We start from the raw sequence: 27806 nt of genomic DNA on the forward strand, positions 1-27806 counted from the left end.
TAACCAACTTAATGCTACACCCGACCCAGAGAAGAATTCCTAAGACAGCTGAGATTGCTCAAGTTATTCAGCTGCATTTAGGCTCTATTATGCTGAGTACTCTATCAAAAAATCCCAACACCATGAAAACAAAACCCCTTTTGCTCTGATCTACCTGCATTTTAAGGAGATTATATGTGAGAAAATTCAGGATCAGTCTTAAATGGATTTAGTAAGACACTTCTTAATAAGCACAGTAATTAGCTCCATGGCCTGTGAACTGCTTCTCTCTTCCAAAATTCAAACTAAACTGTCAAGCTGATACCCTAGCACTGGCAAGTCTGAGTTAACTGAGAACAGAGCCTGCTACTTCCAGAGCAAGTTATGTATTTGGTGGTCATGGATTACAGACGCTTCCAGTGCGCCCTTACACATGCTGGACCAAACGACATGAAATCAGTAACCTGAGGTGTGAACCTTGGGCTGGGTTCTTTAGGTCCTTCTCTGGACTTTGAACTTGCTGGTTTCCCCTGTGAGTAATTCACTTTGGTCTGCAGACACCCTGAATGCATATTCAGAACTCTGTATGAAGAGGACAGATTTCAAATTCTTTGGGGTTCTCAAATATAGTTTATTCACATGGTAAAAAGTTTGGGGGCATTGGTGTTGTTTCATGTTTTGTACTCTATCCTCTCTTCACTAAGAGAAGTCTACTTATGCAGCTAGTGAGTCCCTAGAACTACAGAAAGCTTTGTTATGTCACAACATCCTCCTCCTTTTGGCTTAAGACTTACTGCAGGTAGTATTTTCCTACATATTTATCACTCCCTGGGGAAGTTGCTCCATACCAGCTTTAGTAGTTCTCTCACCCTGCCTTGTGATGCAAGGATATGCACTCCTGAGCCCAGGAGGCCTGCCATCAGTTCATGCTCTCCTTTCCTGCACTTCCCAAAGCTCTCAGTGGGGAGGGAACAAGAGTGCTTGTTTCTCATTGTACTATCTAAAGTTACATAAAGTATTGTTTAAGGTTATGATATTTTTATAAATGTACTATTGTAACACCTACTGATTCTGTTTTTACAACTGCTTTGCTATCTAAGAAATATATGGCTTGTGGTAAATCTTTAAGTATTCCAGAAGAACAGATCAAATTATTCAATACCCCTTTGCCAAAAGTCTAGACAGCAGCAAAAGACTTCACTTTTTGCCTAGTGACTGTCACTTGGCCCAAGTTATGCTGGTCTCTCAGGCTGAAAAGGTGTGATGGAGCAGTTACACTGGCCAGTGTGCCAGGAAAAAGAGGGGGCTGTGATTTATTTTGATACAGTTCTAGGGTCTTTTCAGACTTTTCTGATACTTATATCTTTTTCAGTTCAATAACCAGAACACTGTGAATTTGGACAAGGATAGATTTGGGGCGGTTTTCTGCTGGCACTGGCAAGGTGCAAAAAAAGGGGGGAAAAGAACAAAGAGTGGCTTGGAAGAATTGCTCTGTCTTGTGTTTCTGAAATATTCCACTCAAATATGACCAAATAATGCTTACTCCGGCTCAGTGGATCCCTCTTAAGAAAGACAATATAAACCAGAATTTTACTGTATACAAGTTACAGCAATAAAACCAATCATTTTAATTGAAGCCATTAAAAAAAACATGTGAGGCAATATAAATGATAAAACTATGCTTAAGAAGAAATAGCTAGCACTTTCTGAAAAGCTTTAAAACAGCGACAGACACTTTACAAAAGATCTGAGGGAAGAGAATAAAATTTCTGAACTACAGGTACTGTATAAAGGTAACATTAACAATTATCTTATAAAATACAGCAACAGAGACAAAATGGATACTCAAGCTCATTTGAAACTAAGCCTTCTGGGGTCTTGGTTAAAATGTATGTTCAAAAACTATTTTAAACAAGGACTAAATAATTCATATTTTAAATGTACAGGTCCCTGGCATAAACAGCACTATACACATCTTCCAAACAAGCAATAAGTGCAAGTTCCTTTAACCATGTGTGGTGTCATCTTCTACAAAGTCTTTGGCCATTTCTGCTGTGATCACATCAATATGACTGACCTGGCGGAACAAAGAAATGTGCAGTTATTACAGTATCTATCTCCTGCAGAGTAATACAGACATTTCTGAAGGCTTCAGAACTCAGCAATACATCTATAATTGACTTGTAATTCCCTTCAAGGAACATGACAAAGGACACATCCAGATATTTAAATTCTTTTTCAGGAAGGAACTTTTTATAGAAGACTGTAACACAACTAGAAATCTATCACTGAAGTGAGCCTGCTTCAGTTTGAACTCTTTTTAAGTCAAGTCTCAAATTTAGCTATTTTAGTTATGGTGTTTACTGAGAACCTTATAATTTACCTTGTTTCGGAATTTTACACCATAGAACTTGTCAGCTGACTCAAGTAGTTCAGGTCTAAAAGTTGTTGTAATAAACTGAGCATGTTCAGCTAGTTCCATAATCATATCTAAAAATGAACACAGAAATTCTTGATTAGTGTAATCTTTTCAATAAAGTAGGACAGACAGGTAAAGAGTTTGCTATTCTTTATTCAGAATGAGGTTTTGTTTAATGAAAAAAAAATAAATGCCCACAAATCAAGAGAGAACCCATACCAGGTTTTAAGTACTATCATTAATTCCAGTATCCACTCTGGACAAATCCAGCCACTCTGCAAACATAAGTGTGGTATTAAACTTCTGTGATGAAAAACAGAGTAAGTACTTTTCCACTGACTTTTTTAAAATCAAACGAGACTTCCAAACAGGACTGTTTCCACCACACTGAAGTGTAGTAAGGACACCCTTTAGACACAGTAGATAGGGCAGAGCTTCTTCCTAAAACCAAGTTCATGAAAGCTTCAGAAGGCACAAAGTTAAATTCTAACACACATTGGACTTCTCAAAAATGTGCTTTTATGATTAAAAGCTTTAATCAGGGATGAGAAGACAAACTGTTACCTTTATTCACAAAGAAGATAAGAAAGGTAGACATGTACCTGAGACAGCCTTTCTGTGCTGGGCATCCAAGGCTTGGTCGATTTCATCAAACAAGTAAAATGGAGCTGGATCACATTTCTGGATGGCAAATATGAGGGCCAGGGCCACTAGAGATTTCTGTCCACCTGAAAGTTGTTGCATTTCTCTCATTTCACCCTGCTTGCCTGTGAAGGATACCTAAGAAAACAATATAACAGCAAGATGATTTCAAAACACTAAACCACATCACTTGATATTAAACCAACAGGATCAACTGAATGCTGCCTTTAACTTAAAACTCGACTTAAACAAATATTTAGAGTACTTAAATACAAATATTTTTCTTTACCCTTATGCCAACTCCAGTGAACTGATCTACAGATGGAACACTGCTCTGAGATCCAGATCCCCTATCACTCTCGGTGCTGCCTTCACCTTCATCCTGGGACTGATTGCCCTCCACATCTCCTTTCTTCATTACTAATGTGGCCTTGCCACCAGGCACTAACTTCTGGAATACTTCACTGAAATTTTTTGACACCTGAAAAAGAAACAGTCAATAAACCAGCTCAAATGCAGACAACAACTGCTTTTACATGATCACACAAAGTATCTGCTTCAAAGCAGAGATCAACATTCATTCTTAAGCAGAACTGAGCAATGTTATGCTGTACAGAGCTTGGCTTAAAAACAGCTAAGACAAACATTCTTGAAGTATGAGAATTTGCAAAAATTTTTTTAAAAAAATGGTAGAATTATAACATAAAACTGTAGCAAAAGTATGATTTCTTTCAGTCACCTTCTATTAACCAAAAGACCTTTTAAGAGAAGCTTTCACACACTCTGTAGTTAAGATCCTTTGTTAACATTAGAATTACAGTCACTAAATCTGGAGAATGGATTTGGTGCGGTTTTTTACCAGACACGTCCCAGAAAGGGTTGTAAGTAGTGCAAAGAGACTCACTTGAAAGGAAATATTTAAGAGGTTTACAGCAAAGCTAGAGTTGTAATAGAGATGGGCACCTGTTTAAAAGGTTAGTTATTTTTCAGTATTTAAAAAATCCACAAGCCTCAAGTTACATGACATTGCCTTCTGTTATTACACACATACTTAGTATTTGCTTCTTCCCATAGAGCTGCTACATAATGGGACAATTTGATTGATTTCAACACCAGTGTCTTTACAATTGTTCCGATTTTGTTACCTGTTTGAAAGTCAGCTGAATAGCCTCGTATTTCCTGAGCTCAAGGACATTCATCAGCTCCATGATGGATTTGTAGCCCCTGTCCAGTTCCTCTTGTCTTTTTATCAGTTTTTCCTTCTGCTCTGAGAAATTCACAAACTGATCTAAAGCTTTTTTATTAACGTGACTGTATTTCTTCAGTTCTGTATTGCACTGCTCCAGCTTGCGGAATAACTGTAAATGGAAAACATTAACACATCAAAGTGACTTGCAATTCCAGCCACATTTGACACTGAAGATGAAGGTGACACTGATATTTCAGGGCAGGAAACGTGAAACTAAGCACACTATTTACCTGCTTTAAACTTAAAGTCTGATACTTTTCAAAAGCCTCCTGTGGAAGTGAACCCAACTCTCGGATCTTCTTCATGCATTCCTCTTTCTTCTTGAGGAGCATGCCTTGCCTGTTGGTCATTTTCTCAAGTTCTTTTGTATCATGGTTAATGGCATCCATATGCTCCTTTTCCATGTTCTTCCAGCGTTCCATGCTCTTCTGAAGTTCTTTAATTCCTGCTTCTGTTTTATCAATAGAGTTATCCAGATCTGTGATATTGGGTGAGAGTACAAAACCCAAAGGAGTAAGTTTTACATGCCTTCATAAGATCAGCAATTATCCAGAAAAGTATTTATGAAACAAAAAGATAAACTAAAGAACATGATCTATTAAGGACCAGAAGGTTAAATTTCAGGCAAAAGGCTGAAAATCCCTCTCTTTTCTTCTCCATAAGCATTATGGCTTAAAAAAACCCCAAATGTACTACACTCATATTGTTAATGTCTAGAAAGAGAAACAAAGAAAGTTTTGAGCCACACAGATGCAATATTTTGTTTGACTGCAGCTGAGCTTTAGATAGGTTAGACAAAGTTCAGGAACAACTATACAAGATTTTGCTTGTAGGAAGATATGTATTATGCCCTGAAGCCAGAAATCTGTTATCACCAAGTTAATTACTTCTCACATTATGGTCTATTTCTAAACCAAAAGATGCTACGTGTGAACTTCCAAAACACTGCAGAGTTTTCTTTTAAAAAAATGATGCTACCAACCATCTGACCGTGCCAGCGTGTCCTTCACTCGTTTGTTGATGGCCTCAAGTTCCGATGTTGTGGCAGTAAGAACTGTGCCACCTTCTGTTTCTCGAAGCTCATTCAGTTCCTATGGATAAATAAATGCCACCAAACTTCAGCACAAAGTGGAGCAAAAGTATGAGCCAGACAAACAAGTTATCTTCTGCTACTCTACATATAACTGTGTTCAGTATTTACTAAAGTTTTAGAGAATAGTTAGATTTTCAAACAAATCTGTCATTATGATGACACACACATAGACTGTGTATTCAAAGCACAGACAATGCAGGGTAACGAATGAGTATTTATCAAGTGACTAATACATGTTAGCCCTGGAAATAAACCAAAACCAGACTGCAAAAGTACATTTAAAACAAAATTCTTACTTGTTCCACTTGGTCTAAGCGTTTTCTCAGATTCTCATTGAGATATGTTTCAACTCTTGTGATAATGCCTTCTAGTTTAATCCTCTCATTCAAAAGCTGTCTGTTTTCCTGAAAAAGTAAGAGTATATTAGTTGCCTTACCTTGTTTTCTTTTCCCACACTGTGCATAATCCCTTCAGATGATGTCTAATTGTATTTATTGCTGTGAAGTTCAATAGCAGGAGCAAAGAAATTCCTATGATTTCACCCCAAATAACCTTAATTCTCACACGATCAGCTGGCAAAAATCACCCAGCATTTGAAAAAAACATGCAAGTACACTTGGCAAATGAGAGAACTTCAAACATGCCTACCTAGTACTGATGAAGCGCTACTTTAATGACACTGTAATCATAAGTGACTTTTCATACAAAAGAACAAAAATAGGTTTATTGCAAAGAAAGGTACCACAGTTAATGGCAAGACATTTTAATTTCCTTACTTGCTGTAGTTGTCGAATTTCATCATTAAGAGCATCCACACGTTTCTGATCTTCAAGACTGAGCTGAGACAACAAATCTGTCCCCAACTCTGCTTTTAATGATTCTCTAGTTGACTCCATAGCATGCAAACTTGCCTCCAAGCTCTGCAAACTACGTTGCTGTGGGACAGATATTAGTCAGAATCATTTCTCAAAGCAATTTGTAGATCTATATGAATTTCACCTTTCTGTTTATATTGACATATTTTTGTGACACACCTCTAGTCATCTCTTAATATTTCATTATGATGCTAACCAGAAAGGAGTGCAACTTTATCAGTAATATTAATGAAACAATTAATATAAATGCATTAACAGCTTTCAAAAACCCCATACCAACCTTAGGCATAAATGTCTTTTCAGACTGCTGCCTTTTCTCCTTCAGCATTTTCATCTCTGACAAAATACTATCTCGAGAGGCTTTGAACTTCCTCTGCTGTGTTTCAATTTGCTGCATTTGGTTCATTAGCTGGTCAATCTCATTATTAATCCATGCTGTGAGCTAAGGAAAACTGTCCTTGTTTTAAAAGGCATTTTATACCTACTAGTACCTCTGTCATCAAAACAAGAAACAAACAAAAAGCCTCACCATACCATAATATTCAGTTGTACAGGAGAAATCAAGACTCATCAACAAAAGTAACTTGAGCAGCTTATCAAGTAACTTTTCAATACCAGGAACTATGCTAAATGAAGCTTTCCTTGTTTATTGTACAACATGGCATTGAGAAGAACAGAGGGATACATTTGAACATGCAAGGAAAATTCAAATCTCACAAAATACAAGAGGAGATGCCTACATTTACAAGGAAGTATTAGAACAATACCATTATCCCTCACTCAATTTTGAGGCAAAAGTGTAATTTGTTCAGGCCAATTTTGATACAATGGTTTAAGACACAGTACAGAGCTTGCTAAGACTGTGTTTTAATTTATGTTGTGTTGCTATCATGTTACTCCTACTGCAATGTATATTTAAACACATCACCTTAAATGGTTTAAAAATGAAGTAATTTCCTAAGCAGAGGTTACAGTAAAACACACATACTTAAAGCATTTGGGGAAAACTAAATGACCTATAGAACAGGAAGTTAGTGGGGATGGATATTTTATTTTTAAAACAACTGAGGTCTGTTTTCATTATGTTTTAGAAGTTACCATCAGATTGCAGTAACAGCTACCAACAGCTGAAGCACATGCCACAGAGCACTACTTACATCCTCTATAGATCCCTGCTCAAAAAGAAACTCAGGCCTGAAGATTTTGACTTACATGACAGCAAGAAAAATTTCTCAGTTCCAAAACAGTAGTCCTGGTTAAAAGTTAAACTATACAGAAACACAAGGGTCTAACAAGTAACTGGAGAATTTAACTACAAGCAACAGGAATTCAAGTTCCCATTCCTACTTACAAAAAGCAGGCCACCTGCACGTTGCAGACTGGGTTGTTAAAACTAGTTTCTGCACAGATACTTTTAAAACCGTATGCCTACATATCTATAGTTTAAAAAACACCTAAAGAAGGAGAGAAAACACACTAATTTTAGATATACCTATTTGGTCCTGCACACTGCCCAGAAGTAACCAGTAGAAGGGTGAAAGACATTAATTATTGCTGGTGCATGTAAAGCCAGCTGGCAAATTCAGCCTATTTAACCCATGTTTAACAGACCATTCTGAAATTCTCCCACTGACTTAACAAGACATAGTCACACACTTTTAAAGCTTTACTCATCAGCTTAGATCTAACCATAGGCTTCAGTGGTCTGCTTATCTGCAGTCCCAAAAATGTCTCTAATGCACTGATACAGGTCATAAAGCAAAGGAATTCAGTTTGAAGGACAGCATGACCTGGGTGATGGTTAAGAAAATTGTATAAACCTCCCTTGTTCCTGAATTCTAGATACTGGATCTCAAAAGGACACTGTACAAGGAGACTGAAAAGACTGAACTGTCAAACAACTTACAGCTTATTATAACATAATGGTCTCCATCTCCCCCCCACAGCATAAGGGGACTCTGTAACACACCAATTCAGGACACAAGTACTAAAAATATAGCATGAGTCAGAAGAAGCAGTGAAGATTAACACAGATAACAACAATATCTGGTTATAGCAGTTACTACAACAAACTCTAAAAGGAACAGAAAGCCTCATAATTCAGGGTTTAACCTCATCTGTAAGCTTTAATGATCAGTATCAAATTTTCACTGGGACAAGTTACCAGTGCTTTTTACCTGAAGGCCACTGTGCCAGCCACTCTCTAAAGCAAACTATTGACAATGTGAGCTTCAATTACTATTTTTGAGTCAAGTGTCCCCAGTAAGGAAGTTTTACCAAAACATTAACAGTGGTACAGCAATTACTTCTTACCTAGCTGCACTGATCTAAATATTATTTTTAAAAGAGAATGCAATTCAGGCACATAAACAATTGATATGTTTTAAAATCTGTTCTTTTCACTGGCTGTACACCAATTTTCACATGCAGGGCGTTCTTTATTTTTGTTTCACCACTGATTCATTTGTTACAGAAATCCCTACAGTAACACATAGAACCAGGCTGCAAAAGAAACAGTCAAAGCAAATGCCACAGCTAATGTGTTACATTAACAAGTTTGTCTCCTGCTTTTCATCTATTACTGTAACCAAAACAAAAGATTTGTCATCACGCAACCTTCCCCCATTAACAACAAAAGGATATTTTCAATGTTTCTGCGTAAGTTTTCATTGAGTTTTGCTTCAAGTTCACCAAGTTCTTCTTCTGCTTTTCTAACATCTTTCTGCAATTCAAGCCGAGACTTCCTGGTGTCGTAATAACCTCCAGTCAAAGCCCCACGGTGGCTGACTTGATCACCTGAGAGCACAAGAGAGTGAGACTATAAACAGCACAATATATGCTCTCCAGTGCAGCGCAGCAGATTCACTGGAACATCAACTCACCTACAGAACTGCTGCATGTCTGAGCAATCATGTACCTATGTTTAAAGTAATTAGGGAAATGCTTATTTCTGTATTCAATTTAAGTGCATTTCCTTTCTCAAGACAAATGCAGACTGCTATGGTCTCCTTTAAGCTTTAGCTTGTTTTTAATTCACTTCTGAAACCATGCAGCTTGAAGGAAAGAAAATATGTAGGAAAAATGCAAATGCCTAGCACTATCAGTTTGAACAAAACCTTTGAATTTCTGTGAGGAAATAAATAAGAGATCAAGTAATCAGCAGCATCTGTGGCTTGTAGAGTATGCTGATACTGAAAAATTAGTAACTTCCTCCTCAGACATCCTTAGGAATTTTTTCAGATTGACTTTTGAGTGACAAAAAGACAACAATAAGCCTGCAGGGAATCTGCCTTCTTAAGAACTGGCAATTAAGAAGAGTTATAGATTATTTCAGAGAACGTAGATGTAAACACGCCTGTTGCACTGGAGAATTCATCTTGCACTTCTCAGTAATTAAGGCCATACCTTCACACACTAAACACTGGTTTAAGCTTGAGGAAAACATCATAAATATACTCCAGGAAAACAAATGCCCGTTAAATGGGATAAAACAAATTGTATGAATACAAACCTGATCTGCTTTACAATTCTCAGGATGAAGATACACAACTACTAACTTTTAGCTCCTACAAGAATTCCACAGTTTGTGAAGAAATCCTGTATTTTTAAGCACTGTACTTAACCAAGTGCAACTTTGTACATACATCTCAGTCAAGTATACTATTATTTTAAATAATCTTATTTTGACAACACCGACAGATCATGTTTAATGAGCTTCACAATTCAGGGATCCTGTTTTTACAATAAATAATTTATAAAATTGAAATACTTACCTTCCAGAGTGATACAATCCATAGTGAAAGCTCTGGCCAACTGGGTAGACACTTCCATGCTACGACAAATTAAAGTCTTCCCAAAAACATGTTTGAAAGCTTTATCAAATCTTGGATTATATCTCAGTTTGCTGATCATAGGAATAGCATCCTGAAATGACAGGAATTTTAATGATAAGAACATATGGCAAGTATACTGCAACTAAATTATACACAGCATTCAAGAGTAAAAATAGTCATAAACACTCTACGGAAATCAAGTGCAAAATATTGCAATTTTAGCTTCTCACAGCTAGGCTCGTGCCTGAAGTCAACTACAGGTCTGCCAGAAAACTTACAAGAGTATTAGATTGCTACTGAAACAAGTTGAGTAAGTATCATTTTTTTTCCTCCAAAAAAATTACTGCTTTTTGTAGAGAGCAGAACACAAACATTAACAGTTGTACTAATACAGACTCCTCAAAATAAACACACTAGAAGCTGCTTGTTTCCTATGTCTATCTAGGAAAAAGAGAAGAAAACCCCCTATTTTTGAAGAACTTATGCAACTGTGATTATTGCAGGAAGCAGTGTTAACGTTCACACTATTAATTCACTGCTAAAGTTTCAAATAAGAGCCAATACTTTCTTGAAATGCATTACAGAACTATTTTTTAAATAGCAGTCACTGAAGGTTTATTTATGCATTTTTAAATATAAAAACCTAACTATTTCCAATAATTTTTATAATCTGTCCATGGCTGTAAGATGGCTATTCAGCTTTTGTCCATAGCAGCATTTCAGCTGAAGGAACTGCAATTCAGAATTTAGGCAATTCTTGATTTTTAGGTTACAAGAAAACTCTACCTTTTAGTATTGCCTTTTTACTTGTAAAGTGCAGTTAAACTTTAAAGAGTAGATATCTCATAGGAAAGGATTTTTCTATAACAGAGGATTTTATGTTGAGAAGCATAAATTAAAAGTAGCATTTACTTGCAGACATCCAACAGAAAAGCAAGTGGGCAATAAGCAGTGTACACAAACAATTCAAAACATAAGGCTTTGTAATTATGAAGCAGAGGAAGGTTCAAAAGGAATTCTAACTCACATTAGTCTCAGGATAAGCAGTATCTCTAACATCCAGCTTGTTCAGAGGGAGGAAGGTAACTTCTCCAGGAAGGTTCATTTTGTTAAATTCCATTAGGATCTTTGTACTGACCTCATCAGAATCCACAATGTGATAAAACAACCTATTTAACAAGCCCAACAAACAGACAAAACTTTACCGTGCTAAAAGCACAAACATATTTCTACAGGAACAGTAATCATGCAGGTACCGTTAAATAACATATCAACATAAAGCTGCATTGCATTTTCCTTTCAATTCCATGTCTCTGGAAAAGCAAGTGGATACATTCTATTCACTTTAATATGAGATTAGACAAGAACTTTATATTCCACCCTCCTGTCACAAGAGCAGCTCAATCTCTCTAGAGCATCACTGTACACAAATATTTTACACGGACTCCTTAACACTCAACATCTCTTCAGAGCTTTTAGGTAGCAGTTTTTGACAGCTTAGAGACCATTCTCACCCATGAGATTTTCTAGTGTGAGTGACATATTTCTTACTGTTATTGAAAGATCAGCCTTGTTTACTGTAGAATTTTCCACACTGGAAGATGCTGTCAACTTTAGGCAATATATCTCAGTTTCACCATCAGTCCTTCTGGTAAATGTCAGGAGTGTGGGTCTGGGCCTTTTTTTGTTGTTTGGGGTTTTTTTGGGTTCTTTTTTGAAAGAGTCAAGAGCAGCTAGGCTTAATATTCAAATAGGCAAAATTCTTCTTAGTTCCTTGACAAAGGAATTGCAGTTTGATCATGCCATATAGAAGGCACTTTGACAAAAGAAAGGCAAGAGCTCAAGTTCAAAAGACTAAGATTTCAGTACCAGCTTGCACCAAGAACTGAACTGTGACACTGCACTAAAGATCAGGTCATTACCTGTTCCCTGCAGTAACTTCAACACAGGTGTAGAAAGCTGGTTCACACTCAAAGTTATTCATCACAATGCCATGGTAGCCATTCAGAACATGCTGGTTTATGCCTTTGCGACGAAAGTGCTCCAAAACTTTGTTTATGCTGTCTATACCATTCAAAATGGCCTGTTGAAGAACAACTTATTATTGTATTCCAGTTAAAATATGTACACATAATATCCACTTTGACTTAGTGAAAGTTGTAACCTCCTTTTCTGCCAAATTCCTGCTAACTAACCCAACAGCTCTAACAGAAAATATCTAAATACTTGAGTTCATTACTTTTCAGTTTTGTTTGTTTGGGTTTTTTAAGCAAAAAGATATCAGAAAAAATTTTAGAAGTATTCCATTTCTGCCTGGTCTCCTCACATCAATTACCTTGAGTTTACAAAACAAATTTTCAAGTAGTTTTAGAGCTATAAATATTTGAAAAATTTAGCTTCTAATACAACTTGTTTTAATTATGACAGAAAGACTGTAATTAAAAAAGTAACTATCATATCTTTCAGATATGACTATGACTTGTCCTTTAAGAATAAGATTCCACAAGGAATTCTCAAACATGACGTATATTACCTTTCCTGTTGCTGCTCTGAGAAGCTGCTGTTTCTTTTCTAAATCCTCCCTCTTCGCAGCAAGAGCTTGTTGTTCTGCATTTTCTTCTCTCCACAGATAACTACAGAACAAAACCAATAAAATTTTGAAGTGTGAATGCAATCTGAAGATTTTATAATTATTTCCTTAAAGACTGCTCATCTAATGGGAAGGCAAAGTGCAGGAGTTCATACATGGCCATATTCAAAAAACATACCTACATGCCATGTTAACAACTACACAGTTGGGGTCCTTCATATTAAGTGAGACTGAGACATATTTCAATTAATTACTAACTTTCTTTCACTCTGTAGTTCATCCTTTTTATTTTTCACTTCATAGTATTTTCTGTCCAGTTCTTCAACACGAGCCTTCACTTCATTAAGATCCTGGTCCAGTTTCTAATACAAAGAAAATAACAGTACGAAATTACAAGTCTTTATATGAAAAGGAATCTTTATTTAATACTGAACTATTACTTAAAATTCAGAAAACAATTCCTACAAACATTTAAACCAGTTTACAACAAACTGCAAAAGCACTAAGAATAAATACATCTTTGTAAGGAAGCAGTAACAAGGTCTAGCTGCTACATAGATGGCAAGGCAGGCAGAGTTCAACTGTGCATCTGGGCATTGAAGTGAAATGGATCAACTGTAAGTCACGGTAAGAATGTAACTAAATATAAATTATATAACTATTATAACTACTACTATAACTACCGTGTAATCATGCTCATAAATGAGATTTGTGATAAGAACATACACAGTAATCTCATGTACCATGCCATCCTGCTATTAGTCAAAAATCTTAGGCTGCTCTCCAGCAGGACTAGACTTTAACACATCTGCTGTTGATGTGTGCTGCTTAAGCCAATGCAGAGGCATCCTTCCTTTGCTTATTTAACACCTGCCACTTACAAAGCAGTTCAGGGCTAGCACTCAAGATAGTGTTTATATATTTTTATGTGTACAAGGAGGAGTGACTGTGCTCTAAAAACACAGTCAACTTGTTCCAAACTACCTTTGCAAGCTCTCAATCACATTCACCCAAGACACCTTCTCTCTGAACAACAAAAAGCTATACAACTCTTTGCCTAAGCATAAATCAATCTTCCTTAGGAAGAAAAAGAAAACCACACTTTCCTATAGAAAGGAATCAAAACCCACCCCAAATTTAACCTCTTCAATGCTACAGAATACCCATTGAACAGGATGGTACAATTACAGTCAGCCAAAGAAATCCCATTTCTTTCATTCATCAACTCAGACAATCACTACTTTGCCAATGTGGGCCCCAACCAAGCAGTATTTTAGCTGAACACCATCTTTTTTGTACAACTACATTCCTGCACTCTGTCAGACTGATCCTCAGTTTTAGCAGATATATTACACAAAGGCCAAGAACACTGTCTATCAGCATTGGCACTGTATGCTCTCTCAATACAAGAGCAGAGCTTTTCACTGCTGTAACTCCTAGCAGGAGTGCTATTTCTGGATTATACTGCTGTATTTGCAGTGTAAGAGCTGTTTCTGAATGGAAATTAAAATCTAAGTTATGCAGATAATACTACAACAGATCAATCTTCTAACATGGCTAGGGTTGCAACTTCTAACCAGCTGCATTCATGGTACAAGGGCAGTGCCTGCTGCATAGTTTAAAAGATCCTCTTGCTTGGGGAAAATGAGAAAAGTGAGACCAACCAACACAGACCTCTATAAGAACATAACATGGTTATCTATGACATGGCCACATTCAATGTAGACAAGAGCAAGGCAGATAGAAAACTCTTCCTGAAAACTCAGGCCAAACATTCTGGGGAAAGTACTACAAGGCAAAGTCAAGACATAGAGTGAAGTTAGATGCTAAAGGAGTTTAAAGCTTATCTACAGATGTTTTCAATAACACATTTTTCAAAGGCCACACCCAACCAGAAAGTCACATCTTCCTTACAAATAGGCATTGAAGTCTAATTGTCCAAGATCAAAATGAGTATTTAACTCTTCTCTCAAAAACCCTGAGAATAAGCTGAAAACTTACACTGTACTGTTCCAAGTTTTTCTCCTTGTTTGCCTCTGTATCCTCTAAATCCTTGTGTATAGCTGCAATCTGCCGCTTCTTGTCATTGATGGCTTGATCTAAAGACTTCAGTTCTTTCTTTATCCACTTATCCCTTTCCTCTTTGGAAGTAAACTGGCTCCCTCGACCTTGTTTTGCATAAAGATCTGTTCTTTCTTGTGTAGCCTGTGCAAGTCTACATTGATAAGCAAAAGACGTGGTGTATTATAAGGAAATCTTGAATTTATTAAGAGCGAGCATTAAGAATTACTGTTAGAATTTTCAAGAAGTGTCAAATCATCTAAAATGATTTGTCAAATCTAAAATTTAAGCACCAAATCAGTAACAGAAAGAAAAGGATCACGTTATAAACAACAAAAATCACCCAGAAGACTTCAGAAGAAGTCAACCACGGCCCACAAAAGTGGCCATAAAAGCTTAAAAAAAAAAAAATAAAAATCATTTCACCAAATACTGTTCCCACCCCAACAATAAGGAAGGCTTTTTACAGTCCATCTCCAAACACATAATAGCTACCCCATTGTCGAGTAACAAGTACACTTTAACTGCACAGATGAATAGGACTGATAAAATTTTTGCTAAATGCTTTGACTCCCCGTTATAGAATGGCACAAACCTAGCAATTCCTCTCTCTTCTTTTTCTTTTACGCTGTTAAATTTCGGCTCTGTTTCTGCCAATTCCTTCTGCTTCTCCTCGATTTTCTCAAGAAGCTTTTGCCTCTCTTTTAGCAGTCTTTTCTGAAAGTCAAACAAAGCAGTATTTAAAGTTAGGTAATAGCAGGAACTATTTTTACATATATGCACAATTCTGAAGAATAACTACACTGTAAGGCTGCAAGATGCCAGTGCTTATCTGACACTGTGCTATTTTAACACTTAACAAAAGTGAATCCATTTCCAATCAGGACAGCAAAGAGGGATGAAATTAAGCATTCTCAAGAAGCCAAACTACACAAGCAAGGAAGGTCTGTACGGGCCAAACAACCAAGTTCAAATTAGTGCTTTAAACAAAACCCTCCATCCCAATACTTGCAGCAATTAAGATCAAGAGAATTATAGGTGCTTGATTTTGCAACATGCAGGATGATAAATAAAGGACCATAACACAAAAGTCCAAGTTTACATCCCCTGGAATCACACTAAACACAAGACTAATTTATCTGTCTGGGAAACCCTACAAAACAGGCTGCAGTCTGAACCCAAAACTTCAGAGTACAAGAGCACATTTAAGACTTCACTGCTGTTACATACCCTTTGTTCACTGTTGCCAGCTAATTCATCCTGCAGATCCTTAGCCTTCAGCTCTAATTTAGTCCTCTGCTTAATCTGCTCTTGTCTTTCAGCACTAAGTTGTTCTTTCTCTTCTTTCATTGCAGAAATCTTTGTCTTCAGTTCTCGAACTTGCCGTTCTATTTCCTGTGCAAATTTAAGTGTGCAGTATCTCAGACACTGCACGCACATTTCACTATCTACAGAACTCACAAGATCGTTATTCTGTAGATCACGATACACTAGAAGTGTGAAAGACTTCTCACGTTTCCAAACAGGATCAAAGTATAAAACTGGATTTAATACAGTTTTAGACACCACCAGCCCTCCTCCCCTCTCCAAAAAAAAGCAAACCCACAATGCAAAACACATCTGGAGAGCCCTTTTAAAAGTATTTTTACCTCCATTTTATCTCTAGCATCTTGCTGTGCATCTCTCAGCTGCCTCGATTTCTCTCCACTTGTCTCTCGTTTAGCAGAAAGCTGTATGGAAACATCACCAATAGTTTAAGTAGCAAGAATCTGTTTCAGTAGTGGTTCCAGAAAGAAAAGAATTTATTAGTGAAGAACACTGATATTGAAGAATACATTCAGTGCAGGTAGCTCAGTGTGCAGCTGCAGACCGCTGCAGATTAAGCTCTGGGTGGTGCATGCCCCAGGCAGGAGAGCCCAAGGCAAGACACTGTGAACTGCTGCCAGGGCCCAGGGATCTGTGAGCAGGCCAGGTAACTGGACACTGGGAGACACAGCAGGAGCCAATGACCCCAGACTTGCATGTGCTCAGATTCTGAGGGGATAAAAGTCCAGGGCCTCCTTTGTTTGGGGTCCCTCCTCAGAGGCACCCAGCTCGAGCTGTTCTGTTATTTAGTTATGACACCAAGATTAAAATTAAAGTCTGCTGTGGGAAACCTGGTCTGACTGTGTGAGTGAGCACCTGTTGGCTCACTGGAGCTGCCCGCTCTGAAAAGACTTTGGTCCCAGCTCAGCTGGTGCGGCTGTGACTGACGGAGCAGCTCCTGGATGGTTGGACAGGAAAGTTTCCTTAACACTGACAGGATTCTACCACGGAACACAAAGAGATGGTGGCAAAAACAAATCAGCAGCTCATGCTGAATCTCGTACTAGCCAAGATATTTTACCTCATCAAGCTTAGCTCGAGTTTCATTAAGCTCCTGATTATAGATGGTGTATTCTAATGCTCTCCTCATTTTATCCCATTTCTGGTACTGAGCCAGCTCTTCTTTCTCCTCTTCGAGTGTGTGCAGTCGCTCTTCAATGTATTTCAACAACTCGTTGATCTTCTCTCGCTTGCCCTCTTCAGAAAAGAGGACAAGATTCAGTTAAACACTAATACATTCCCACACATTTACAGCTACTGAATCTCCTGAAGTGATTAATTATTTCTCAAGAGAAATCTGAAGAGAACCGATGTCCAGAAGTTCCCCAAAAAATATCCTAACAGCAGAACTGTTGATAATTGTTATGTAAGGCAACACTAACACAATCCCTCTTGGCTCACACACTTAAAATAATTATAGACTACCTGACATGAACTTTAGTGTTTGCATGGCAGTAGGTATCCTGATTTTTATCACTGCCAGCTGACATCACTCATGTTTTGAACAGTAATTTATCCCTACTAGCTCAACTAAAAAGTTTTATTACTAAAAGCACATGTGAAGTAACTTATTAAACCTTTTGAGCTATTTGAAATTCAAGGAGGAAATATGACATGTTCTGTATCATTTAACATATCACAAATAAAATCTATCTAGTAATTAGCACTACTGAAAAAGTCAAACTTCCAGTTAATGGAATTACTGTGGCATAAAACAGTAATATCTTAAACCGTTTTACCTGTTTCTTTCATAAGTGAAATACTCTCCTCTTTACGTTCATCATACACTCTGGTACCAGCTACTTCTCTCAGTAACTTCAGTCTTTGAGAGTCAGGAGCTGTAGCCATCTGGTTGATCTGAAAATTCAAGATTTATGATTTCAACAGCCTGCTCTGGATGCATGGCTAACCAGAAGAGACCAAAGATTCCACTTATTTTGCTGTGCCTCGTTGCCTGAGGTTTTGGCAGGAAGATTCAGGCCCATACTATATACCACACTACTTTTTTTTTGAGACAATTAGTTCATTGGACGGCAAGTACTCTGCTTGTAATGAAATTTGTTGGTTTCCATATGTTACTAAACTAAAAATCAGGATACAAGTATATCATACACTGAAGAAACCATAATCCATTCAAAATTACATTTAGAAAAACTCAAGCTTGAGTTTTTAAGCCCTGGTGCTAAATCAAACAGTTTAAATGCCTCCATAAAACCACGCTAAAATGCAGGGGTTATAAATCTTAGAATAATTCACATAATGAAACACTCATTAATACAACATTAAATCAGCCATACAATTACACCCAACATAAAACTCACTTCCCTTTAATAGAATTTCAGAGGCTGCATCCTTTTCTAAGAAGGTTATTGTTTCTAATTTGTATTATATTAAAACCAGTATGTGTATTTTGGCTTTAAATCATGTGCACCGATCCCCACTACAAAACACAAATGACTTTCCAGCCCAAGTCATTTCTTTCAAATACACACATTGAGCTGTATAGGAAAATTTATCCTGATAAACATTTGAGAGACCTTACTATGGTCAGAATTCTTGTCATCAAGTGCTCAAGTCTCCTGCATTTCTGTTTAAGTATCCCTTCCAGTAATCTTTTGGAGGTGACAGTTTCCAGTGACTCCTTGAGGATGCATCCTGTGAGCCATTACAAGTAGAATGTCCTTTGTCTACAGCTATGTCCTTTATAAGCTCTAGGAAGCTGCTTGTGTCTTGAACAGCAGCTAAGACGGGCCATGCTATGAGCCCTTTCCCTGATGTGTGCTCACTTTCGGTACTTCAGCATTCATTCTCCATTGACAGTATTTTTAATCTCCTAAAATTCCCTACCATTACTTTGCTGCCTCATCTTAAGGCCCAAAAATCTATGAATTTACATTACAACAGTCATAGGAATCAAGTTTGCTTTGTACTTAAGTATGGAAAAGCACCTGATGGCCAAGAACACCATGAAAAAAGCCCTTTTCTAAATATCAACATTACAGATATGATTTTTTTTTAAATCAACATAAACTCCTAGAACAGTAATATTTGCAAAAGCAGCATCTACATACAAGAATCATTTCAAACTAAAAATGGATTTAGGTTCTAGTTTACTTCTGCAATAATTGAGGTAAGTTCAGCATCCAGGGAGCATGATACTCTTGACAGTTATTCCTTCCATTTTGTGAAAAAGGATCTTACCTTTCCTTGTTTGACAATATAGTAGGGATTACTGCGAGAAAATCCGGCACTTTCAAGAAGATTCATTACATCATTTTTCCTGAAATGTTATTATGAATCCATTAAAAACACAGTGAAAGTCACAGCTGTAAAAATTCAGTAAAGTATCACAACTATATATCACATACTATAATCACCATGTGCAATGCATGCTGTTTGAAGAAGCTTCTTGATTTGATAATGGCTAACTCTAAAATGAAATGAGAGAATAAAAATGGAAAATATCTGAAATACTATAGCGTTGGAAAGAGACTAGGAAATAAGCACCTCAAAGCACAGAGGAGGCAAATACAGGTAAAGATATCACAGGGAAGGATATAAAACAAATCTAACTCTTCTATTTTAAAAAGGCCTGAAAGAAATACTATGCAAGCAGTTAAACATCACATTAAACAATGGATTAAACTGCAAATTCAAAGTCTCCTGTCTATTGCACAACGACTGATGTTCTATTACACAACAGAAGTAAATGATTTCAGGCTAGGGATGCAAGTGTTTGGTTGGACTAAAAAATGTTACAGAAATATTACTAGTCTCATTCAGAAAAGGAAAAGAAGTACCTACGTCACCATTTTCTTGTCTAAGAAATATTGGTCCTTCTTGGCTCCAATGACTCTGCGAAGTGAGACTTCCTCTTTATCAATCTTAAGAAAACAAAACCCAGTAAATATACACACCTACTGCAAGCAGCTGTAACTAATCCAGAATGTTTATGCATTTTTTATCAGAAATGTCTCCAAGGCAGTTACTGTACTGAAGACTTACTCTAAGAATGAGATTACAAGAGACTGAAACAATAATCTATTTCCAAAGCAGTTTATTCAACTCACCGGTAACCTGTTGTCCGAATTGTCAAATATAATTTCCACAAATGCTGAAATAACACGAGGACCTGTACCTTCCTAAGATAAGAGATATTTTGGTTAGATAACTGCCACCTTTGAAAACATTTTAAGCTCATTCATCTCCCCTTTCTCCTGACAACCCCACCTCCCCTTTCCTTTCAGGGACTTGAGAGTCAAGATCATCTATGTAACATTCAGCACAAAGATTTTTATTTCTGAAAATCTTGGCTACATATTCACTGGTGTGTGCATTATCAATATAATGTATTACTTTGTAATAAATTCCCTTTTGCCAATGGGAAATGAAAAATGTTTAAGGATGCTTTCAAAATAATTGGCTTAAAATATCCACAGCCCAGCAATTTAACATTTTTGTAGAAACATTCCAGTGCATTAGCTTATTCTTTAGTTTTGCTGCCATACACCTTCACTTACGTGCAACAAAGCCAGTCTCTGCTCTGGGCGAAGATGACTAAACTCATCACTGAGGACAAACTGGATTGCTGTAATAAAATAGTAAAGAAACAGAAGACTTATTCTTTCCTTCAGGGAGATATGCAGCAGTTTCATTAACTCAAAACATATTGATTTACTATTGCATAATAGAGTCATGCTGTTGCTAAAATTTTACAGTATTTCTTCATTAAAAACCTTAGTCTGCTGGATCTTTACCACTCAGCCTGCTGTACACCAGGATTTCTCTGAACATATCATTGTTGCCACATTACTAGTTCACTGCATAATCACTAACAATGGTGCACAAGCAGAGATTTGTGAGCTTTCCTCTACAAATACAGAGCACACAGGCTAGCTAAAAATATTGCTACTACTTAACCTTTGACAATTTATGAACACGACCATCACAAAGGCTACTAACACCTTTTTAACCAGCATCCCTGCTCCTCCATTAACACTCCCACTCCACAAAATCCCCCTCATAACCATACCTTAAAAGACTGTATAAGCCGTGCCAAACTGCTATGGAGTAGAATTGAGCCACTAAGAATGTCTAAAACATCGTCTTTCACGGTGGGTGACTTTTACAATCAGTTTCCTCCTGTAAATACTTCTTTTGGCCATTTTGAAGTTAGAAGGCTCTTAGTAAGAGAAATTGAATACTAGGGAAAAATCTGAAGTAACTATTAGACAAGGGCATTGAGATCTGCCTTTCAACAATCAACTAAATGTTGAGGAGGAACGTTTGGTAAACCAGCTTCTAGAGAAAATAAGCAAAGAAACCTGGTATGATCAACATCACGGTGCTAAAAAGAAATCCATGCTTACCATAAAAAAAGTTGCTTTTTCCAGATCCATTTCTTCCCACTGAAAATTAAACCACAAAGCATAACCTCAAGTTAACATATGTTAGCAGTGCAATGTACATTAAATGCTGCATAAAAATATTCAAGAACAGAACCCAAATATAACACAGCCAAGCAAAATCTCAAGGGAATGAGGCACATTTGGTAGGTGGATCACTTAGTCATTGAGAACAAGAGAGCAGTCCTTTGCCCACGCAAACGCATTACAATGATTTACAAACTCCAACACCATTCCACAATGAAAACAATAGTTAAAGCAATCCTATTTATTCTCATCTTTTTGGTTTTTATACTGATCTTCTGGTGGGATAGGAACAGTAAACCTAAATCAAATTCTCCTGGCATATTTAACTGGAGCAAATCACTTGCCTGTACATTCAGGTTGACACTGAACTTCAAGTAGCATGTTGTGCTGGTTTGGGCTGGGGTAGAGTTAACTTTCTTCACAGTGGCTGGTATGGGGCTGTGTTTTGGATTTGTGCTGAACACAAGGATGATAATATAGAGTTAATTTTGTTACTGCTAAACGGGGCTTACGGAGCCAAGGCCTATTCTGCTTTTTGTACTGCCACACTGGCAAGGAAGTCAAAAGGTTGGGAGGAAACACAGCTGGGACACCAAACTGACCAAAGGGATATTCCAGACCATGACATCATGCTCAGTATATCAAGGTGGGGGGAAGGAGAAAGGGGGAGGTTTGGAGTGATGGCATTTGTCTTCCCAAGTAACTATTTTGTGATGGGGCCCTACTCTCCTGGGGATGCCTGAACACCTGCCTGACCACGGGAAGCAGTGAATGAATTACTTGTTTTGCTTTGCTTGTGTGCGTGGCTTCTGCTTTTCCTATAAAACTGTCTTTATCTCAACCCATGAGTTTTATAGTTTTTATCCTTCCAATTCTCTCCCTGATCCAACTGTGTGGCACTTGGTTGCTGGCTGGGGTTAAACCACAACACATCTGAACTTCCACTTGCTAATTCAGCAATAATTTGTTTTAAAAAGACTGGAAGAAGTACTACTTCTATTTCAAAAATAAAGCTGTAAGAACACAGCACTACACTACCATAATCTTAGTGTTTATTCCAACGTGTTTCAGCAAGGCCCAGTGTCTCCTCTTTAAGATCAGTACCTACTGTATTAGTTTAAAAACCGCTTGACTTCCAACAGCAAAGAGCATCCCAGGCCTTTCATCCCTTCACGCCTACATGCCTTCCGGGTTCACTTCATCCCCAAAATTACTTGAGGATCACTATGAAGTCTTAAAAAAAAGCAAAGTCTGATTTTTTTAGTGTACTTTAAAAACATCGATACCTGGATAAAGTTTTAGCTCCTGTGGAAGTAACGTTACAAAGTAAGACGTGCTATTTGCGTCGTGTGTGTTTTTTCTAAGACCAGAGTAAATCCCGCCTACTAAGATTTTACGTCCAAAATTGTCTGTTTGGTGTTGGGTCAGCAGTCTCAAAAGTTGCTGCACAATCACAAAAATCAATGCACATGAAAAGGTAGGGCCAGGTGTCCATGGGCAAAACCAGCAAGATGCATGAGAATGGTGGACAACAACATGCTATTAGAGGAGGTGTTATTTATCAAAGTGCACTTTAAACTTATACTTTTTGACAGCCCACATTCCAAAAATTCATTCCTTTAAAGCTGGAAGAGGATCTTCTTTCCCTGTAGCAGTTAAGAGTAGCTGGTGTGCTTATTTATAAAAAATGATCACACTTCCACAGAAGGAAGAAATAAAAATCCTAAGTGAGTTTATGGACCTCACTCAGTTTCTGAAGACTCAGATGTACAGCAAAATTGAACAGCAGCATTAGTTTGCTGTAAGTGGAATACACGTTGTGGTATGTTACAAACTGTACAGAACTTTCTGAAACAGAAAATATAGTCATCAAATGTAGGCACAATACTGAAAATTACAAAGAAGACTAATGTGAACAACATCTGAAATAACACTGCAACTTTAATTAGTGTGAAAAAACAAGTATTGGAACTTACCAATGACATTGTGTTTGGAGCTGAATGGGTCCACAATGGTTTGGTCCCTGTAGCTTCGAAAGCCCTGAATTATTACCTGGAGAGAAGAGTGAGTTATTTTAAACAAGTTCTCTGTTCTTGAACAGTCTTTGAACTGTAAGGTTTGACAGAATATTTACATCAATTGTAATGTAACTGATTTCGCCTGCCCTTCCCGCACAATCTCAACTTTCCAGTTCAACATCAGAAACTTACATCATAAAACTGGCCCCTCGCCTAAGCATCACCTTAGGGACAGATTTAACTCCCAGCAAGAGATGCTGTTCCCTGTGTAGGTCAAAGCACAGCAAACAAGAGAGTCCGGAGAATCTTCTTGTAACAAACTACACAAAAATATATATTTGTTTTAAGTATCATATACAGGAAAGAAAACTCAACATAGCAAGTGCTTATCCCAGCAGGGCCAAATTTATTCTTAACTTTTATAACGCAATCCACTTACACCTGAAGAATTCTACTTGCAAATTCTCTAAACAGTGCAATTGCAGGCCAGAAAAACTGTACTAAACTGCCTATTTCACATGCAATGCAGTCTTGTTTTACTGTGCAACCTAAGGGGAAATGTAAAAAAAGCAAGCTATCTTGGTTCTGGCAAATTCAATTCCTAAACAAATACAAACCTACACAGACAACTACAGGAGCTACTCATCTGGGAGCAGCATGTAGAATCTCAACTACTCCATTTCAGCAGCAATTGAGGTTTGCCAAGCCCAGTAGCATGCAAGGCAGAAAATGACAATATCCTAATACTTCAGTGCTGCATAGCAGCAAAACTGATCCAACTTCCAGCACCAAGTAATTTGTTCCATACATTAAAGCTGTGCTGGAAGACTACACAGCAGCTTTGCTCTGCTCAGTAAGACATCAGAAAGACAGCAGCCACCTGAAGGTTTGATGTTTGCAGATTTTTCAGCACCAATACTTACAAAAGGACTACAGTTGATATTTTATAGCAATGTTCTACACCCAGCTCTTCCAACGAGATACAGTTAAAATAATGGCAAGCTCAGTGCCAGCAGCTTTCAAAGCAAAAGCAGGAACAGAAAATCTTATTCAGGTCTTGCCACTAACTCCAGGCCACAGCATCTGTGTTCACTCATTTTGATTTTAAAAATTAAATAAAAAATACTTTTAAAAAACCCAAACATTTTGTAAATAATTCTGCTTCCCAATTCACCAGATTTCATGACAGGAAAAAAATTAAAAGAATGGGCAAAAAAATTTGGTTTCTACTGTTTTTACAGTTTACCCGTAATATTCTAAAAAAATCCAGATTGGAATAATTAATTTATTTTATTCTCATAAGAACCAGAAACTCTCTACAAAAAGATAAAAATAACCCATTATTATTTACTGGATATTGCCAGAGAAGCCAAACTTTTACCACCCACATGCTGGGGCACCATGGGAGTGCGATACAGGCAGACTGAACACCATCACCTTCCCCCAAGTTGTTCTCTGGATGGCTTAGCACTCCTTCCATCCTACATATTTTGAAGCTTCATGAGTTCTTTATTGCCTTGTATAGACTCGGATTAAGACTTAAATAACTTTAATGTTCAAACTCCAGGAATAATTTCTGGGAAGCACAAAATAAGGGATACTGGTGGAACCAAATTACTTTTATTCTCCCGTTCACACTTTGTTACATTCTATTTTATAGCTCCTAGAATAGTATTGGTTATTGAACACCCAAATTTCCTCTTTTTTCCCTCCATTTGAAACATTTCCCCTGTTCTGAGTTGATTTAGATTTTTTCTTCTAAATATCTTCACCACTATTTAATTTTGTGCAATTCAAACCTTGAGAACAAGAACTCTTATTCGAAAACTTTAAAGCAAGGTGCACACGTGTGGTAAGAATGATTGACAAAAGCACGAACAAAAGGCATTTCAAACACTGCCCAGTCAGCCAAAGAGTAGATGAAAAGCTAATTTTTACTTAGAACGTGCACTTTCTAACGTGATAAAGCATTCTTCTTAATAATGATATCCGCAGGGTGTCAAAAAAAGGGGTCAACTTTGAGTCCACCGGGAAATGAGAACCCCAGTAGGCTTCGTATGAACGTGCACAGGCAGTGGCACGAAAGCAGTGATAAAAATCGGTGCATACTACACAATATACTGCTAAAGCGGCTGCAGGAATATACTGCAGAAGTAACATTAATAATGACCTCAAAAACTGTTTGAAAAAGGTCCATACCAGGATATTCTTTTTAACTGAACGTCAACCTGGCAAGGATGAAGTATAACAAGCAATGTGGTCCATGCCCGGGGGTCTGAGGCATCACCCCAAAACAAAGAAGAGAACCCACAACCTGAACAGCTGCAGGGTGCCGCCTGACACCTAAGCAGAGCCCTTTGTTTGGGGACGAGCCTGCGGGCGGTCGGGACACCCGGGCTGCCGTACAAAGGGTCCCCGTCAACAAGTCCCGGGTCCCAGAGGATCAGCCCCCAGCGCCACTTCACACCTCCAATGAATGAAACCAGCCGCGGGAGCTGGGGCAGGGCAGGCATCGTCGGCCCACCCAGCGGTGGGACCCGGCCCGTGGTCCCCCCTGGACCGCGATCTCCCCCCCCGGGGCAGCGACGGGCCAAGCAAAGGCCTCGGGGCCCGCCGCCAGCCTGCGGGCCCCTTCCTATGGGCCAAGCAGATGTGAGACTGCGAACTCCCCACCCCGGGCGGGGCGGGCTGGGCCAAGCCCCCTGCCAGGCCCAGGCCGCGCCACACACGGCGGGCGGCTCCAGCCCCGCCGGCTCACCTGCTTGATGTACATGTTTGCCACTAATGGAGTGGGCGTGCGCCCCGCTGTCGCTCAGCCCGCCCTCGCCGTCTCCTCCCGGACCGAGCGCTCAGCCGGACCGCGGGTCTCCGCCGCCGCCTCCCGCCCCCTCAGCCGCCGCGGGGCCCCCTCACAGCGCCCACTCGGCCCTCACGCAAACAAAATGGCGGCGGAACCTCCCCGTCCCGTCCCGGCGCGAACCATTCCGTCCCACATGGAGGGAGAGTGCGGAGCAGAGAGCGCGGCCCTGCCCCGCCGGAGAAGCGACACCGCGAGGGACAGAGGGATATTCCCCTTTTTAGAGCCTTCAAAGTGCCCCGATGGTCTTTTGGAAGGTGCTCCGGAGGGGGGGAGGTCGTCAACGCTGCCCGCCCTCGCGGCAGCGGTCCCCCCGGGGAGTTGGGAAAAGTGGTTTGTTCCTCAGAGGGGCGGGTTGGGCGCCAAAGGCAAGTTGAGCGGAGCGGGGAGAGCGGAGGCGCGCGCGGGGGCGCGGCCGGACCGCCGGCAGGGGGCGCTGTCGCGGGGAGCTCCGTGGCGCCCTGTGGGAGCGCTCACCCAGAACGTGAAATAAAGGCTTCATTGGGAGTCCTGTCTTTTGTTCGAGGATATAAAACTAATTTTTAAAAATAATATCAATAAAAAGGGGCATTAGCAGCATTAGGGCCTGCGACGGGGGATCCAGCGCGCCCCTCGCCCCAGCCATCTCCTCCGGGCCGGCCCCATGGCTGTGCCGGGCTGGGAGCCCCCAAAGCTCCCCATCCACCGGGAAAACCCTGGGCAAAGCCAAACAGGTGACCAGAGGGAGCGAGGCAAACAGGAACGGTACGAAACGTTCTCAGGAAGACAGGTTGGCTGGAGTCTCTGCCCACGCCTTCATCTCGCAGAGCCACTGCTCAGCTGCCCGAAGGAGCCCTCGAAAACACAAAAATAAGGAAAATGGTGAAAGAGAAACATTCATTTTCTCCTAATCTCTTCCAGTTATGGTAATTTCAGGTGTTGTTGTGACAACGTCTCAGAGAAAATGAGATTTTCAGTTTGGCAGTGCTCCTTTAAAACTGCAGCTGTCGCCAACACTTACAGACACATGATAGAATTCCTCCACTGATCCTCTTAATACTAATAAAAATTAGATTTAAACTGAAAGGTCTAGTTTCTACCTCCCCTAGAATAATAGATGGATGAATTACTTTTCTTCCCTAATGGGAAAATCTCCTCAGTTTCAGACATTCTTAACTACGGTGTAATTAAATGGTTTTACTAACAGCCCTTCAAGAGGCTAATGTAACAGGCTTTACCAGCATCTTTAAAGGAACAGTCTGTTGTTTCTTCAGAAAACACAGGGCTTAAAAAACAAATGTATTTAATGGTTGCTCCCCAAATTCAGAGAGAAAATTTCCTGCCTGTCTTCCTTTGCTTTTAAATTGCTCCGTTCAATGGGCATGGGCAAAAAATATTTTTTCTATTTGCACTT

The 27806-nt window shown here is 38.9% G+C and overlaps 1 protein-coding gene across 2 annotated transcripts; it reads right to left on the reverse strand.

Moving 5' to 3' along the window:
* Positions 1-26445, reverse strand: SMC3 (structural maintenance of chromosomes 3). Of its 2 annotated transcripts, XM_032694870.1 has the most exons (29): positions 26315-26445; positions 23515-23590; positions 21476-21514; positions 20627-20694; positions 20177-20248; positions 19911-19990; positions 19308-19386; positions 17846-17963; positions 17128-17303; positions 16391-16471; positions 15972-16136; positions 15337-15458; positions 14682-14895; positions 12939-13042; positions 12624-12723; positions 12013-12173; positions 11118-11259; positions 10031-10181; positions 8901-9053; positions 6538-6689; positions 6159-6317; positions 5679-5786; positions 5272-5380; positions 4520-4767; positions 4186-4398; positions 3330-3521; positions 3001-3178; positions 2363-2469; positions 1-2056 (listed from the first exon to the last, which is right to left on the reverse strand). In XM_032694870.1, the coding sequence occupies exons 1-29, from the start codon at positions 26327-26329 to the stop codon at positions 1985-1987; spliced, it is 3654 nt and encodes a 1217-aa protein (XP_032550761.1). In that variant the 5' UTR covers positions 26330-26445; the 3' UTR covers positions 1-1984. The 2 variants fall into 2 exon arrangements, with proteins under 2 accessions (XP_032550761.1, XP_032550762.1); XM_032694871.1 differs by lacking the exon at positions 21476-21514.
* Positions 26446-27806: the final 1361 nt, after the last annotated feature.

Source organism: Chiroxiphia lanceolata, chromosome 8, assembly GCF_009829145.1.
Source record: "Chiroxiphia lanceolata isolate bChiLan1 chromosome 8, bChiLan1.pri, whole genome shotgun sequence".
NCBI classification, from domain to species: Eukaryota; Metazoa; Chordata; class Aves; order Passeriformes; family Pipridae; genus Chiroxiphia; species Chiroxiphia lanceolata.